We start from the raw sequence: 17,746 nt of genomic DNA on the forward strand, positions 1-17,746 counted from the left end.
CTCTTTTCTCTCTGGCAGAACACAAAGGATAATACTCCCACCCTTCCTCTCCAAACCCACAGAGATCAAATGGGGAGATCCCAAGGATCCTCCCACAGCCACACGCTCTTCAATATCTACATGGCTCCCCTCGCAATCATCGTCAGAAAACATGGACTCAGCATAATCTCCTACGCCGACAACACCCATCTCATCCTCTCCTTCACCAAAGAACCCGACATCACCAGGCACAGTTTCCAGGAGGGAATGAAGGACATTGCATCCTGGTTGAGCAGCAGCTACCTGAAGCTCAACTCGGAGAAAACGGAAGTCCTCATCCTCTAATCCACCCCACCACGTGGGACGACACCTGGTGGTCCCCCGCCCTCGGAAAGCCTCCTAACCCCACAGATCACGCCTGCAACCTCGGCATCATCGGAAAAAAAGTGACCTTCAAGCTGCTCATGCACACCTACAAAGCCCTCCACGACAATGGACGCCAATACCTCAACAATAGCATCTCATTCCAAGCCCCCAAGAGAAACCTCTGCTCCGACGACCTAGCCATGGCCGAAATCCCTCGCATCCATAGTGCCAAAACAGGAAGCAGATCCTTCTCCTACATCATGGCCAAGACCTGGAACGAACTCCCCGCAGCATCAGACGAAGCCATACACTGCAAGCCTTCAGAAAGGACCTCAAGACCTGACTCTTCGGATGACCTCGGAGCTGCCCGAAACCCCTCCCCCCAGCGCCTTGAGACACTTACGGGTGAGTAGTGCACTCTATAAATCCCTGATTGATTGATTGATTGATTGAACCCATCCTGCAGGAAATCCAACACCTTAAATAGCTCAACAGTATAACAAATCAAGTGTTTGGACCCACAACATCTTTGGAACGAAGCCCAATGCCTTGCATAAGAAGACAGCATTCGTAGAAGCATTAATAGAGGAAGCCACTCTCTCCAAAATACCCTTCTCTATCATCCCTGCCCTCTCAACTTTCAGGCCATCAGTCTGAGGGTTCTCAAGATATTTGTGTGAAGACAGGGAAATGTGCATGGGAGATGGGGCTACAAAAAAAAAAATGCCCCACTTTCATTGTCATGATCAGAAGGAACCCTGCAGAGTGGGCCATGCTGGCTATCAAATCACTGCAGATCTTTCCTGCCTTAACCTGATCAGAAGCCTTAGAAGAAGAGAGAATGGTGGAAAATCATAGAGAAATTCCTCCAGCCAAGTACAAGAAAGGGCATCCACTGCCCAAGCCCTCTCCTCCCTCAGCCTTTAGCAGAATAGAGGAAGCAGGGTGTTCAGCGCCGATGCAAACTTATAACCCCTTGGAGGACCCCATCTCTGACAAATCCTGGCAAATACCTTCCTGCTATAGAACTCATACGAGAAGGGATGTCCCTTCTCAGTCTGTCTGCTCCGGTATCTGATTTCCTTTGAATGCTGATTTTCTGCATATCTAAGATCCTGTCCTGTGCCCACAGTAAGATCTGATCTGAGGTCCTCGACAGTGCTAGGAGCTTTGTGCCTGCCAATTGGTTGACGTATGACTTTGCTGTGTGGTTGTCTGTTCTGTTTAGAACAGTTCTGTCCATCAGTTGAAGAGCAAAAGGCAGCAGTGCCAACTAAATCACCCCCAATTCCCTCCAGTTAAAGGACCTCAACTGGGGTCCTTTGATCAGTGGCCCTGGACCTGCTAACATCCTATCCAGTCCCCCCATCCTGTTGCTCTGGCATTGATTGTCAGTAAGAGCGGATGCAGACGTAACAACTGGACTCCGCTCTGGATATTTAATGACTGTTTCCACCATAAAAGTTTGTTTCTCATGTCCATTGTCATAGCAATCGTTATGGGCAAGTCCTGAGGTGGTGGGGACCAATGAGCCAGGATGTACCTCACAACCTTGTTCAGGTGAAAACTGGCCTATGGCACTGGAAAAATGGTTTGCCACTAAGTCACCTATCACCTGCCAAATGATTGTGGAGCTTGATAATTATTTTCTCTGTCAGGGAGACCAACCCTTTGCTGGTTTGAAACCTTGCGCCAATGAAGATCTGGTCCTGAGCCATCATTAACAGAGACTTCCTCATGTTCACCATGAATCTATGATGTTGGCACTGCAAGCACTGTTGCAGCCTGCGTCTTCGTGGTCTCCAGGTTTGCCGAGATTACTAGACAGTCTTCCTGTTAAGATAGAATGTCAGTGCCCTCCTGATGCAGCACCAAAGGGACCAGGACTTTTGCAAACACCCTGGGTGCTGACTTAAGGACTGAGAGCAGCAATTGAAATTGGAAATGTGAAGAACCCACTGGGAACCGCAGGAACTCTTGATGTCACTGCTACATGGGGTTGTGGAGCTTGGCGTCTTGTCAGTCTATTGTTAAGAGGAAGTTGTTTTCCAACACCAAAGAAATAACCTGCTTCCAGGATAGAATCCTGAAGTGAAAGGTCTTTACCCAGAGATTCACTACTCATAGGCCTGTACTTTCCATTGCCCTCTTGCACCAAGAAAAATAATGGAATAGACTCCCTTTCCTTTGTCTGATAGAGGAACTTCCACAATTGCCCTTTTCTCCAAAAGAGCCTAAACTCTGGACTGCAAAACATTTTTGCACAATCTTTGGGAATAGACCCTGGAGGATTTCTGATAAATTGTATAACATATACTCTCTTGACAAAACTTGAGTACCCATTGATCCTTGACAGATTGCTCCCAAAAATAACTCCAGCAGTCTTCCTCTAACTGGATCCCCCATAGCCACAAGTAAAGACTAGTCAGGAACGATTCTCGCTGGATCCAGCCGGCTTTCCTGAATTCTGGGATTTTTGGTTTTTTGGGGGCTAAAATCTCCTCCTCCTTGAAGATTATCCTCTAGAAACCTTCTCCGATAAGGCCCTAGAATCCCTCTTCTAGGACTAATAATACTTTAAGGACAACCCTTTGTAAGGTAGAGTGTTCTTTCTGTCTTTGAACAACTTGACATTGTGATGATTGCATCCAAATGGTGGCCAAAAGGTTTTTTCCCTTTGAAGTGCATCTTGAGAAAATAAGCCTTCTCTGAATAATCGGTCTGTCAGCCCTGTATTGACAATTTCGGCAAGTTTGGATTCAAGCACCAGAGGACATCGCCGAAGACCTTATGATGTCAGATAACACATCTGTTTAAGTTTTGCCATAAGCTTTACCTTCTGCTCCATCTGTAGCATAAGATCCGAACAATCTGCATTCTTCTGGATGGCAAAGAACAGACATTCCTGCAATTAGGCTGTATATGCAGAAATAGAGCTGGCCGCAAAAGATGTGTGGATCGAACTGTTCACCTTGTGATCTACCGCATGAGACTGCAGCAATCCTCAGGGCTTATCGCTATCAAAGGTGCCAGGATCTGATCCACCTTGATATTTTGAAGAAATACTTATCCCTCAGGCAGGGCATATGTTTTCTGCAGGTTCCTGAAGAACAGTTTCTTGACTGTCTCATGAAGAAGCAAGGCCAGCACAAGTGGTTTGGCATACTCCTCCTCCAGCTGGTTGACAGAACCTCACACCCCAAATGCCTTTGGCATGGTCCAAACTTTGTGCCTGATTCTCTCTGGGAATGGTAATTCCCAGAAGATGAGTTACTCTGACCCTCTGACTCTGAATGCAATGACGTATCAGGTGAATGAATCATCCTTGGTCTTAGAGGATTTGGACTTCTTGGTTTTAACCTTAGACTTAACTGCCAACACTATAGCTATCCATTCCCTTCCTCAATCATGAACTGAACATGAGATTCAGTAGCTCTCCCTTTTTTCAATAAACACATTTCCATAATGTTAGAACCGGCGGTCTCTAGTTGGCAGAGGTATACACTTCTGACAAATAGGGACCAACAAACTCTAGTCAGGGCAAGGGGATTACACACTCAGATAACCCCTGCTACCCCCTTGGTAGCTTGGCAGAGCAGACAGGCTTATCTCAGAGGCAGTGTGTTAAGCATTTATGACCACATACAGTAATAAAGTGAATACACTACAGATGGACACGACACAGAAGTTATTATAAAAATAGTATTTTTATATAAGGCTTAGCACAAGACCAAATAACGACAAAAATATACCACAGTCTTAATAAATACTCTTTGGAAGGAAAAATAATAGTTCAAGTAAGGTTTCTTCTTGGCAAATAGTTCTTTAGCAAAGTATTCTTCTGAGCACAGTTCTTTGGCAACAATGTAACCCCCACAGGAGTCACACGACGTCGAGTCTACAAGATTCCCAAGGTTCGGCGTCGACCGCGAGGAGCGCTACGTCGAGCCTGGAGTCGCAACAGACCCCACAAGTACAGTACCTTGAGAAACGAAGAAAACGACGATCCACGGCGTCGAGATGTCGGCGTCGAGGTCGGCTTCGATCGTGCCTCGGAGTCGGGTCAATCCGCAGCGGCATCGAGGGATGTCGGGCCGGAGCAGCGCTCACGGCGTCGAGAAGGCGTCGAGTCGATGCGATCAGCAGCGGCGTCGGGACGGGGTCGCTTGGAGGTAGAGCCGATACTCACTCCTCACTGGCGTCGATACCGGCGTCGAGACGGGGTCACTTGGAGCCGGGGCCGATACCCACTGCTCACTGGCGTTGCTGCTGGCGTCGAGACTGCAGATTTTCCCTTGTGTACTGGAAACAACACTTTCCAGCAATTCAGCAATTCAGTAGATGGTGAAGTCCTTTGGCCCTGTGACTTCAACAGGAGACTGGCACTCTTCCAGTCCTTGGAGATTTCCTAGCAAGTGTTCAGAGAGTACACACCAAGTTCCTCTCTCCTTGTTCCTTGGCAAAAATAAAGAAGCAGCTTTCAGGTTCCTCCACAGCAAAACAGCACTCTGGCAGAAAGGGGAGGCAAGTCCTTAGATCAGCAGGCTTCTTGTCCTTGGTACAGGTTTCCTTGTCAGAAGTGATCTCAGTTCTTGGTTCAGGGGTCCTTCTCTTATACCCCGTTTTCCCTCTGTTCCCTTTGTCCAAGCAGGGAGATTCCCACCATCTCAGGTTTGTTGTGGGTGTTGCCAGGCAGAGGCACCTGGCCTATTCACTGAGCAGGGCAGAGTCCTCAGCCGCCCAGCAGGAGGCGGAGCCAGTATTGTCACTGGTAGGAGCAGGGCTATCAGTCGCCCAGCAGGAGGCGGGGCCAGTATTGTGTCAGGCAGGGCAGGCTACTCTTCCCTCACTCTACGTGTAAACGCCCCATTCACCCCACACTGACTCACTCAGACCTCTGGAGCCACTCAGCCCCTGACACACACACCAAACCAGCAGAGACCGGTAGATAGTTGGACAAGAAAATAGCCACTTTCTAAAAGTGCTATTTTCAAACATAGAATTTAAAAACCATCCATCCTAAAGGGTGTGTTATTAAATTCTGAGTTCAGGGATACTAAACTCGACTTGCTACCATGCTCCCTGAGTCAGATAGATTATAATGGAGTTAATAATCAGTCTGCCCAGTCTGGCCTATTGGAGGCAGGTAGCCCTTCAATAGTGAAAAACGAAAATGGCTGTAATTCACTATTAGGTCATGCCACACACATCAGGGCATGACCTACCTTTTACCAACAATGCACCCTGCCCTAGGGCCTACCATAGAGGTGTCTGAAATGTGGCAAAGGGAAGGTTTAGAGACTGGTAAGTAGGTTTCCTTACCAAGTCGACATGGCAGTCAGGGACTGCACGCAGGCGCCGCGGTGGCAGGCCTGAGACACATTTTGCACGCTGCTTCTGTGGGTGGCACAACCAGTGCTGCAAGCCCACCAGCAGCAGTTAACTTACACGCCCTTGGCACGCGCAGTGCACTAGACTGGGGTCTGAACAGTAAGTCAACCAAGCCAATCATGGTAACACCAATCAACGTAACAATTTAACATAGGGAGCACTTGCACTGTGGCACTGATCAGCAGTGGCACAGTGCCCAAAGCAATAAACCAGCAAAAACATCGTAACCGGAGGAGGCAAACAGAAAAAATGGAGGAGAGACTCATGCCAATGATGCCAGGTCTAACACGTGTCCCCTCCAGCTGAAATGTGGGGAGAACTACCCTTCACCCAGGGAGTCCTCATCACTAAGGCGGAAAAATCTGGACAGACCATCAGCATTGGCGTGATCTGTACCAGGGCGGTGTTCCACCGTAAAGTCCATCCCCTGTAGGGAAATGGACCACCTCAACAGCTTTGGGTTCTCACCCCTCATCTGCATTAACCATCTGAGGGGCCTGTGGTCTGTCTGAACCCGGAAGTGAGTCCCAAACAGGTAGGGTCTTAGCTTCTTCAGCGCCCAGACCACAGCAAATGCCTCACGCTCTATCGCACTCCACCTTTGTTCCCTGGGAAGTAACCTCCGGCTGATGAAGGCTACAGGTAAGTCTCGGCCCTCCTCATTCATCTGTGCTAGAACAGCCCCCACACCATGCTCTGAAGCGTCCGTCTGGACAATGAATTCTTTTGAAAAGTCGGGTGCCTGGAGGACCGGTGCTGTACACATTGCAGTTTTCAGGGTGTCAAAGGCGTTCTGACAGGCGTCAGTCCAGATCACAAGTCTCGGCTGCTTCCTGGAAGTCAGCGAGGTCAAGGGGTGCACAATGTTGCCATACCCCTTGACAAACCTCCTGTAGTAACCCGTGAGACCCAAGAAGGCTCTCACCTGAGTCTGGGTTTTGGGCGGTTCCCAAGCCAGGATGGTATCTATCTTGGGTTGCAGGGGGGCCACCTTGCCGCTCCCTACTTGGTGCCCCAAGTACACCACTGAACCCTGCCCAATCTGGCACTTACTGGCCTTGATTGTGAGGCCTGCTCTGCGCAGGGCCAACAACACTTCCTGGAGGTGGCGCAAGTGTTCCTCCCAGCTGGCGCTGAACACTGCTATATCGTCCAGGTAGGCGGCGCTGAAATCTTCCAGTCCGGCCAATACCTGGTTAACCAACCTCTGGAATGTGGCAGGGGCATTCTTCATCCCAAAGGGCATCACCCGGAACTGGTAGTGCCCATCTGGTGTGGAGAATGCAGACCTCTCTTTTGCCCCATCAGTCAAGGCGATCTGCCAGTACCCAGACGTTAGATCAAACGTACTAAGGTACCGGGCAGCCCCCAACCGATCGATGAGCTCATCCGCTCTGGGGATGGGGTGCGCGTCAGTCTTGGTGACTGAATTGAGTCCTCGGTAATCCACACAGAACCGGAGTTCTGGTGAAGCACCAGGCGCTGCAGCCTTTGGGACCAAGACCACTGGGCTGGCCCAAGGACTGCTAGAGGACTCAACCACCCCTAAGGCAAACATCTTGGAGACCTCCTCCTTGATGTATGCTCTGACCTTTTCAGTCACCCTGTAGGCCTTGTGCCTCACAGGAGTGCTGTCCCCAGTGTCCACATCATGGACACACCACTGAGTGACACCAGGGATTAAGGAGAACAGATCAGGGAATTGCACCAACAGATGGCGACAATCTTGCTGCTGCTCAGGGGTCAGTGTGTCAGAGAGGACAACACCATCCACTGACCCATCTTTTTCTTTTGCACACAGGAGGTCAGGAAGAGGCTCACTCTCCTCCTCCATCCCAGCATCTGTGGCAAGGAGCATGCCCACTTCGGACCTTTCTAAGTGGGGCTTTAACCGGTTGACATGCAGGACCCTTAAGGGGTTCCTGGGAGACTTCAAGTCCACCAAGTAGGTGACATCGCTCTTTTTCTCCACAACCTCAAACGGTCCAGTCCACCTGTCCTTGAGCGCACAAGGTTCCACAGGGGCCATGACCCAAACTTTCTGACCAGGTTGAAGCTCAACCAGAGTGGCATTCTGATCGTACCACCGCTTCATCTCTTCCTGGCTGGCCTCCAGATTTGCCTGAGCAAGATCTCTGAAGCGCCGAGTCTGGTTCCTAAAGGCCAGCATGTAACTATATACATCCTGGGGAGGTTTCCTGGGAGATTGCTCCCAGCCTTCTTCGACCAGACTCAAAGGTCCTCTTACCGGGTGACCATACAAAAGCTCAAAGGGGCTGAACCCTAGAGACTTCTGTGGCACCTCACGGTAAGCAAACAGCAGGCATGGCAAGAGGACGTCCCATTTACGCCTCATTGGTTCTTCAAGACCCATGATCATGCCTTTTAGGGTCCGGTTGAATCTCTCAACCAGCCCATTACCTTGAGGGTGGTAAGGAGTGGTAAACTTGTAGGTTACCCCACACTCCTTCCACAGAGACTTCATATAATTCGAAATGAAGTTGGTGCCCCGGTCTGACACCACCTCTCTGGGGAACCCCATGCGGGAGAAAACACCCATCAGTGCCCGTCCCACCACGGGGGCCGTCACTGTTCGGAGAGGGATGGCTTCCGGGTACCGGGTGGCATGGTCCACCAAGACCAGGATAAACCTGTTGCCCATGGCTGTCTTGGGGTCCAGTGGCCCCACAATGTCAATTCCCACTCGCTCAAAGGGGGTACTGACGACGGGAAAAGGTTGGAGGGGAGCCTTCTGCTTCCGCCCACTTTTCCCACTTGCCTGGCAAGTTTGACAGGTCCTACAATGGATATCTGAATCCCTTCTCATCTGAGGCCAATAAAAATGGGTGACAAGCCTGTCATAGGTCTTGTCCTGCCCCAGATGTCCAGCTAACGGAACGTCATGAGCCAACCCCAGTAGGAAGGCTCTGAAGCGCTGGGGTACCACCAGCACACGGGCTGACCCAGGTTCAGCAGCCTTAGGCTCGCTATACAGGAGGTCGTTCTCCCAGTAGACCCAATGTGATCCTGACTGATCACCTGTCGTTTGGGCTGAGGCCTGCTGCCTCATACCCACAAGAGAAGGGCACACTCTCTGTTCAGTACAAAATTCCTCCCTGGAGGGACCACCATCCTGCTGCCAATGGGTCAGCTCGGGCAGGTCTCCCAGTTCGGCCACTTGTTCTCCTGTCGGTTCCAGGGCATCCCCCTCAGGGTCTGCTCCCTCCTGGACCGCGGGAACGATGGGGGACGGTTTCCCGCGCCCCCTGCCTCTTCTCTTCACGGTTGGGACCTGGGCCATACTTTCAGGCTCCGGGCCCCCATCAACACCCTTACTGACTGACATGGACCGGGTGGTCGCACACACCCACTCAGGCAGACCCAACATTTCCAGATGCGCTTTTCTCTCCACCTTAGCCCAAGGGGAGTCCTCCAAATCATTGCCCAAGAGACAATCAACAGGCATGGCGGGCCTCACAGCAACCTGAAGAGTACCTGAGACCCCCCCCCACTCAAAAGGAACTTGAGCTACCTCACACTTACTCTGTGAGTTGTCAGCAGCTACAACGGGGTAGAATGCATGAGGGACCACCTGCTCTCTGGACACCAAGTGACACTTGACAGCTGTCACACTCGCTCCGGTGTCTCTGAGAGCTTCCACCCTATGGCCATTAATGGTCACCCACTGCCTATATTTCTTAGTGTTACTAGGCAGAGGGGTTGGAGGGACCATTTCCACGTCTCCTAAAGAGACCAGGGACATTTCTGCGGGACCCCACCCACCGGGGGCACCCATCTCCTCCCCTCCCAGGGCTACACTCGCTACCTGACGAGGGGGTGCACGCGGCGGTGCATTCGAATCCTTCATGGGACACTGGGGATCATAATAACGGTGTCCCACCTGCTTACAGGCATAGCAGGTCATGGGGCCCCTGTGAACAGGTTTACCTGTCGGGGCCTCTGGCTTCTTTACAGGGGGAGGCTGGGAACCCTTCCCTTGGTTCCCTTGGGGACTACTTTGGGGCCCTTTCTGAAACTCCCTCTGCTTACCCCTGTCCCCCCCACTCTTCTGCTGGGGACCCTGCCCACCTTTGGCTGAGTCTCCCACTGGACCCTTGTGGACCCTGGTACTGACCCAGCGGTCCGCCTCCTCAGCAAGTTTTCTAGGGTTAGATAGCTTGCTGTCAACAAGGTGCTGGCGTAGCTCTGGAAAACAGTTATTAGACAAGTGCTCCCAAGCAAACAAATCATAAAGAGCATCATAACTATCAACCTTGCTACCCTTTATCCAACCATCCATGGTTCTGCAGAAAAAAGACACATATTCAACCCACGTAGTACCAGGCAACTTCTTACATTCTCTAAAGGTTTGTCTGTACTTTTCTGGGGTTAAGCCATATCTCAGCATTAAAGCATCTTTCATATGAGTATAAGACATCCTATCCTCAGCAGGAAGGCTCAACAAGGTATCTCTCCCCTCGTTTGTAAAGCGGCTCCACAACCCCGTTCCCCAATCCTTCTCAGGGACCCGGTGGGCCAATAATGCTAACTCATATGCTTTAAACCATTGGCTAATATCTTCATTCTTACTGTAATCTTTGATCACATCTTTAGGAAAATAAAACCTACTTTCTGCAGGCACAGATGGAGTGCTGCCACCAGAGGGATTCAACTCTAAACTCTTAGTTTTAAGCTCCATCTCCCTCACCATCTTCTCACGTTCAAACGCTAATTTTTCTCTCTCAAAATCTAATCTTTTGCTCTCCATTTCAGCTTCTCTCTTGCTTCTCGCATTCTCTAATTCCAACTGCCCTCCTAATTTAAGTTTTGCCATTTCTAACTTGTACCCCCTCTCCTTCTCCCTGTCTTCTAATTCTTCGGGGGAAAGGCTCCTAGAGGACGCACTACTGCCTGGAGATGACACTGGCCCACCTGTGGGCTCTTCCTCTTCCTCTTCTTCTTCCTCTTCCGGTACCACCACCGGATCAGAGGGATTTCTGGCCTCTAACCAGGCCTTCAGCGCTTTGAGGAAGCCCTCTTTCTTTGAGACACCTGTGGTAGGAACTTTAAACTGCTTGCAAAATCCTTTTAGATCTTTTAGCGTGTAGGAATCTATCTTCTCCTTATCGAATTCCCCCACAACATTCTCCACAGGTGTAGCAGCTCCGGCATTCTCCATGGTCAAAACTGGCAGTGTTTAAGAAAATAAGCTCCAGGAAAGCGGAGAACAAAAATAGGCAATCCTACCAAACAGACTGTGGCTGCGTTATGGTCTGCTTTCACTATGTAGCGTACACTAATCACTGCACATGAGTCATAAATGCAAAGTTCAAATCCTCACCGCTGACCACCAATGTTAGAACCGGCGGTCTCTAGTTGGCAGAGGTATACACTTCTGACAAATAGGGACCAACCAACTCTAGTCAGGGCAAGGGGATTACACACTCAGATAACCCCTGCTACCCCCTTGGTAGCTTGGCAGAGCAGACAGGCTTATCTCAGAGGCAGTGTGTTAAGCATTTATGACCACATACAGTAATAAAGTGAATACACTACAGATGGACACGACACAGAAGTTATTATAAAAATAGTATTTTTATATAAGGCTTAGCACAAGACCAAATAACGACAAAAATATACCACAGTCTTAATAAATACTCTTTGGAAGGAAAAATAATAGTTCAAGTAAGGTTTCTTCTTGGCAAATAGTTCTTTAGCAAAGTATTCTTCTGAGCACAGTTCTTTGGCAACAATGTAACCCCCACAGGAGTCACACGACGTCGAGTCTACAAGATTCCCAAGGTTCGGCGTCGACCGCGAGGAGCGCTACGTCGAGCCTGGAGTCGCAACAGACCCCACAAGTACAGTACCTTGAGAAACGAAGAAAACGACGATCCACGGCGTCGAGATGTCGGCGTCGAGGTCGGCTTCGATCGTGCCTCGGAGTCGGGTCAATCCGCAGCGGCGTCGAGGGATGTCGGGCCGGAGCAGCGCTCACGGCGTCGAGAAGGCGTCGAGTCGATGCGATCAGCAGCGGCGTCGGGACGGGGTCGCTTGGAGGTAGAGCCGATACTCACTCCTCACTGGCGTCGATACCGGCGTCGAGACGGGGTCACTTGGAGCCGGGGCCGATACCCACTGCTCACTGGCGTTGCTGCTGGCGTCGAGACTGCAGATTTTCCCTTGTGTACTGGAAACAACACTTTCCAGCAATTCAGCAATTCAGTAGATGGTGAAGTCCTTTGGCCCTGTGACTTCAACAGGAGACTGGCACTCTTCCAGTCCTTGGAGATTTCCTAGCAAGTGTTCAGAGAGTACACACCAAGTTCCTCTCTCCTTGTTCCTTGGCAAAAATAAAGAAGCAGCTTTCAGGTTCCTCCACAGCAAAACAGCACTCTGGCAGAAAGGGGAGGCAAGTCCTTAGATCAGCAGGCTTCTTGTCCTTGGTACAGGTTTCCTTGTCAGAAGTGATCTCAGTTCTTGGTTCAGGGGTCCTTCTCTTATACCCCGTTTTCCCTCTGTTCCCTTTGTCCAAGCAGGGAGATTCCCACCATCTCAGGTTTGTTGTGGGTGTTGCCAGGCAGAGGCACCTGGCCTATTCACTGAGCAGGGCAGAGTCCTCAGCCGCCCAGCAGGAGGCGGAGCCAGTATTGTCACTGGTAGGAGCAGGGCTATCAGTCGCCCAGCAGGAGGCGGGGCCAGTATTGTGTCAGGCAGGGCAGGCTACTCTTCCCTCACTCTACGTGTAAACGCCCCATTCACCCCACACTGACTCACTCAGACCTCTGGAGCCACTCAGCCCCTGACACACACACCAAACCAGCAGAGACCGGTAGATAGTTGGACAAGAAAATAGCCACTTTCTAAAAGTGCTATTTTCAAACATAGAATTTAAAAACCATCCATCCTAAAGGGTGTGTTATTAAATTCTGAGTTCAGGGATACTAAACTCGACTTGCTACCATGCTCCCTGAGTCAGATAGATTATAATGGAGTTAATAATCAGTCTGCCCAGTCTGGCCTATTGGAGGCAGGTAGCCCTTCAATAGTGAAAAACGAAAATGGCTGTAATTCACTATTAGGTCATGCCACACACATCAGGGCATGACCTACCTTTTACCAACAATGCACCCTGCCCTAGGGCCTACCATAGAGGTGTCTGAAATGTGGCAAAGGGAAGGTTTAGAGACTGGTAAGTAGGTTTCCTTACCAAGTCGACATGGCAGTCAGGGACTGCACGCAGGCGCCGCGGTGGCAAGCCTGAGACACATTTTGCACGCTGCTTCTGTGGGTGGCACAACCAGTGCTGCAAGCCCACCAGCAGCAGTTAACTTACACGCCCTTGGCACGCGCAGTGCACTAGACTGGGGTCTGAACAGTAAGTCAACCAAGCCAATCATGGTAACACCAATCAACGTAACAATTTAACATAGGGAGCACTTGCACTGTGGCACTGATCAGCAGTGGCACAGTGCCCAAAGCAATAAACCAGCAAAAACATCGTAACCGGAGGAGGCAAACAGAAAAAATGGAGGAGAGACTCATGCCAATGATGCCAGGTCTAACACATAACACAAACAAACCACACTGTGGTTATCACATGCTGTCTATTGTTTGATTGGCATCCCGCTCCCCACAGACGCCCTATGCATGCTCTGCAGGCTCAAGGATGCCGGCTGCTTGCCCCTGCCTCTCCAGCTTTGAACACGGCAGGGTATGCGGAAGCATGACCCAGCACTTGATCCTGGTCTGCGACAGAGAGCACCACAGAAGCTGCTTGACAACTTTACCACCCAGGGATAGCATAAGTGTGTTTGCGCGCCATACTAAATAACAGTTTGCACCTCTGGACATCTGTGCATTCACGAGGAAAAAGCATACTCTCAGGCCTTTATAGCATTTTGACATTAACGTTAGGAGGCGCACAACAGCTGTTCCAACCTAACCTGACCATATGGATGTTACCGACTTCATTGGTCCTACTAACTGAGTGTGAATCTACATCCAATTGACAGGTAAGCTTTCTAGCCCTGGAAAAAAGTTTTAGTCTGACATCAGTGTGGCCAGTGCCTTGTTTCAAGTACTTTTCAGGCACATATTGAAATAGGTTTATTATATTCCCCCCTCTTTTTGCACTGGATTCATCAGGGAATGCCGAAGACATGGAACAATGATGTATTCTCATTGTAGTAGATTTCATGAATGACAGCGCTGACAATTCTTTGAGAGATGGATATTTCCCCATGAGTCCTGCTGTTGCAGAACAAGGGCTATGTCTTAGCTTCTGGTTACTTTCTGTACGCACTTCAGACTTGTTATTACTGATGTATGGTGTGCTATGTCACCCCTTTTTTCTCTACTGGAGGGCATCAGAGAAGTCCGAATCTGTGTATGGCATTTTGTATAGAGTAGAGCACCAGAAATGGTTTCCCTCATCCTCTCTGCACAATTACACGGTACACCTGGTGTTTATGTGCATCAGTGGTAGACCGGAGATCAGTGGTGTGTCCAAGTTGTCCATTCTGACACACCATCATGAATTTAGAACATGGGCAAGGTTCAAATTCTAACATAATCAATACCATACTTGCTCTACCCCTGTTGTAAGGAGGAAATATCTTTGTTTTTGCTCAGGCAATGTCAGGCTAAGCAGTACCAATGTCATGCCACTGTTCTTATTCTTCTCAAAGACCGGAATTAACTAAACCAGATCTGTCAGTGTCCACAAATATTTTACAGGATAAGATGATGATATTGGGTAAAAAACAAATGATTTAACACGCTGTCAGCATTAAATTGGAATGATCTTGCCCCTATAATGTGTGGTGAGCTCTTTACAAAACAAATACTTCTGCTCAAGGGGAGAAAGTTCTCTGCATAGCTTTGTAAGCTGTGCCACCCTGTTCTTGCAGCACATTGGAAGGAGACACCAAACTGCACTCCATTTTGAGTGGGATTGGCTACTGCCCTCTTCACCTTGGCTATATAGTGACTGGTGGCGGCAGCCTATTTATAGTCACGGCACAGAGCATTAACTTGTAATATTGTGGGGAGACTGACTGCCAGGTTCTCCCTTGTAAAAAGTCAGTGCAGTCCTCACAATAGAGGACCTAGGCCTCTCTCATGTCCGGGACATGTATAAAGGAGGCCTGTAGGGTGTGGGTTTTATATGCTCTACCTGTACTGATAAGTGCTGGAACCCACTGTGTGCTAGGTTTTATCTAATCACAGGTGTGATGCACACAATGGTGGCCTCCGTTGTAAGGATGGTTATGTCCATCTCAGATATCCTAGCCTGCACCTACATGCTCTTCTGTTCCACTTCCCAAAACTGGTGTATGTAGCAAACAGTAGTCACTGGACAGTACACCACACATTTGTCCAGAAAGAGCAGTAAACACCTCCACCAAGAACTGGAGGGGCTTTGGAGATTTTGAAAATTGCACACCATCTGATTAACTTTGGCAGGCTGCCTTTGCCATCAGAGGAGGGTCTGTACTGACCCTCTCAGCCAGTACTTGGTTCATCGTCACTGACCAAGAAAGCCTACACGCTTGTATAAGGTAGAATGAGTTTGTTGTTTACATGTTTCTGTATGTTTTGATCAAACAATCAAACTGACAATAATTATTGTAACATAATGCAGGTTATAACTTTTTTCATCATTTCTGAAAACGCCTCACATGAGTATGGTATTCATACAAAACGTGGACTGGCGCCCTTTACCTCAATCATTTTTCCCAACCCCACTGCAGTCATTTTAGGGTAGCCCTGCATACAAACATCCATCATACAAAGTATGGCTGGTCTATGTGGAAGTAAGGTAGGTGCTTATATAAACACAGGAAATATATCTGTAATTATTCTTATTTTCCAAAATTTCCCATTTTTTCTCTAGAAAACAATTTGGTATGACATGTTCTTAGCCACTGCTTTAATACTTCTTGGGAAAGGCTATTTTTATCACCTTATTAAGAATTCATGTGGGATTAATCTATGGTTACATTTCCTGAATACACATGTAGCACAACCTTTGGCATGTAAAGTGCATCTCTACTTCATTTATTTCAACATGTACTTTTCCCATCAATGTTTTACAAATGTTGTGGGTGTTGTAGTTTACTTAAAGCCATTAAACCCTTTGTGAATCCATCAAATTTTTAAAACCATATTATGTGCATTAGCACAGTCAATAGGTCCTCCATTTTGGTTGTTAATGCAGACCTTGGCTTAGCCAATTCTTTTTGACAATGTTGTATAGAAAATGGAAAATAAAATGCTTCTTACCAATGCTGTACAGCATAGAAAAAAAAAGTGCAACAGGAAGTATGCACCATGAAGAGGCCAGAGGGGCCTGGGAAGGTTGGGAGAGTAGTGGTGGAAAAGTTGGGGAGCAATATTGGAACAGTTAATCACACCAGCCAAGCTGGTGGCTGGGGAAGGCAGAGAGGTGCAGTTCTACTGGGAAGTGGGAGAGTAACAAAGAGCTTGGGGGTGTGGAGTTTAAAAAAAGTAAAAATCAGATATATGTGGAAGCAATGGACGAGCTGGGGACAGGAGCAATATGGAAAGTGCGGAGCAATGGGGATTTGAGAGAGAGAAGAAGCACATGGGATAGAGAGAGCAAAAAAAAGCACATAGAGTGCGGAAATAAAAGAAAAAAGTAGATCACTGCATGCAATCTGTGGAAGTATACAACTCATCCAGTTAAAAGGATGGCAAAGAAGCTATGATCCAGGAGAGGGACAAACACAACAGAAGGAAAGAAGGCATCGAATAAGAAGCGAGTAAATGAAAGTGACAAAAAAGCCCACCAATCGATAAGGCATGGGGTGTCTCAAAGTCCATAGTAAATTTTTGGTATGTTCCACAAGGGGTCTTTCGACAACAGACACTGTCTACAGGTAAAGACCTAAAAACTCACCATCCAAGGTGCAGCAGCCTTCAGGTGGGGGCTTCATTTGATAAGAGAGAGGAGGACTGTTTGATCCTGAGCCATCATCATCATCATCCTCTTCTTCCTCATGGTCTTCTCTGCTGCCTGTTGGAACAAAAACGTTGGCTGTAATTCAATGGACACAGGCCCATGTACACGATCTAATGCAAGTTACTAACTTCAGTGGCTGGAGAGAGGAAATATCAATAAAGTGCCTTTATAAGCTTACCGATCTTCAAGATGTCTTGCAATGTCCTGTTTATGTACAGATAGACCTACTTAATTGTACACGAGATGTGGAATTGCCATTCCCTACCTTTTTGTCGTTCATCTACGCTTGACCATAGCCTTTTATTAATTTTTTTTTACTATTTCCATAACACAACCCTAGTCTATGAAAACAGAGCTCTTACAGTGAACAAAATAAAAACACATACAAGCAAACATATAACAACAAATGAAATACAAACAAATAGAATACAAAACAAATAAAAAACTAGTCAAAATACAAATAAAAGCGTGTCTAGTGATGCCTATTAACTACAAAATCCCTCAAATTTCTTTCAAGAATAAATTCATATTTAGTGCTTTATAAAAATATATTAAAGAAGGCAAGGTGCAAATCTCACTAGGTATATATCCACAGCCGTTAAGCAACAGCAGTAAAAACGTATTCTTCTAATGAGCCTGGAACCACTGGCAAAAAGGAAGAAAAGTGCAAGACCCATGCAGACATCAAAAACAATAATCTAAAATCCAAGAATACCCAGCGAATATTTAAAAACTGGTGTTGTATCGTCGCCCGGTTACCAGACCTGCAGCAGAATGAAGAATCAACTTTATTAAAGCTAACAAAGAAGGAGAAAGACTAACAAGTAGAGCATATTTACCATTCAGACTGGAGATGCCAAGCACCTGGTGCATAGAACAAAAATTAGAGATATACATTTATTTTTCTTAAACTGACCATTTGTAAAGGTCCGTGAGATATCCGAGGTATGCATACGTAGCAATGGTAACCTGTATTTTGGTTCCAGAAAGGTTCTACCCCACCTGATGTCCAAGTCCAGTATT

General features: G+C 48.1%; 1 protein-coding gene across 3 annotated transcripts in view; it reads right to left on the bottom strand.

The window, feature by feature from the left end:
- Window positions 1-17,746, bottom strand: part of GREB1 (growth regulating estrogen receptor binding 1) — a 637,715-nt gene that overhangs the window by 427,722 nt on the left and 192,247 nt on the right. For all 3 annotated transcript variants that reach the window (XM_085610685.1, XM_085610682.1, XM_085610683.1), the window contains exon 3: window positions 16,661-16,777. In XM_085610685.1, the coding sequence (XP_085466811.1) occupies window positions 16,661-16,777 (117 nt within the window). The remainder of the gene's footprint in view (window positions 1-16,660; window positions 16,778-17,746) is intronic.

Source organism: Triturus cristatus, chromosome 6 (genome assembly GCF_964204655.1).
Source record: "Triturus cristatus chromosome 6, aTriCri1.1, whole genome shotgun sequence".
NCBI classification, from domain to species: domain Eukaryota; kingdom Metazoa; phylum Chordata; class Amphibia; order Caudata; family Salamandridae; genus Triturus; species Triturus cristatus.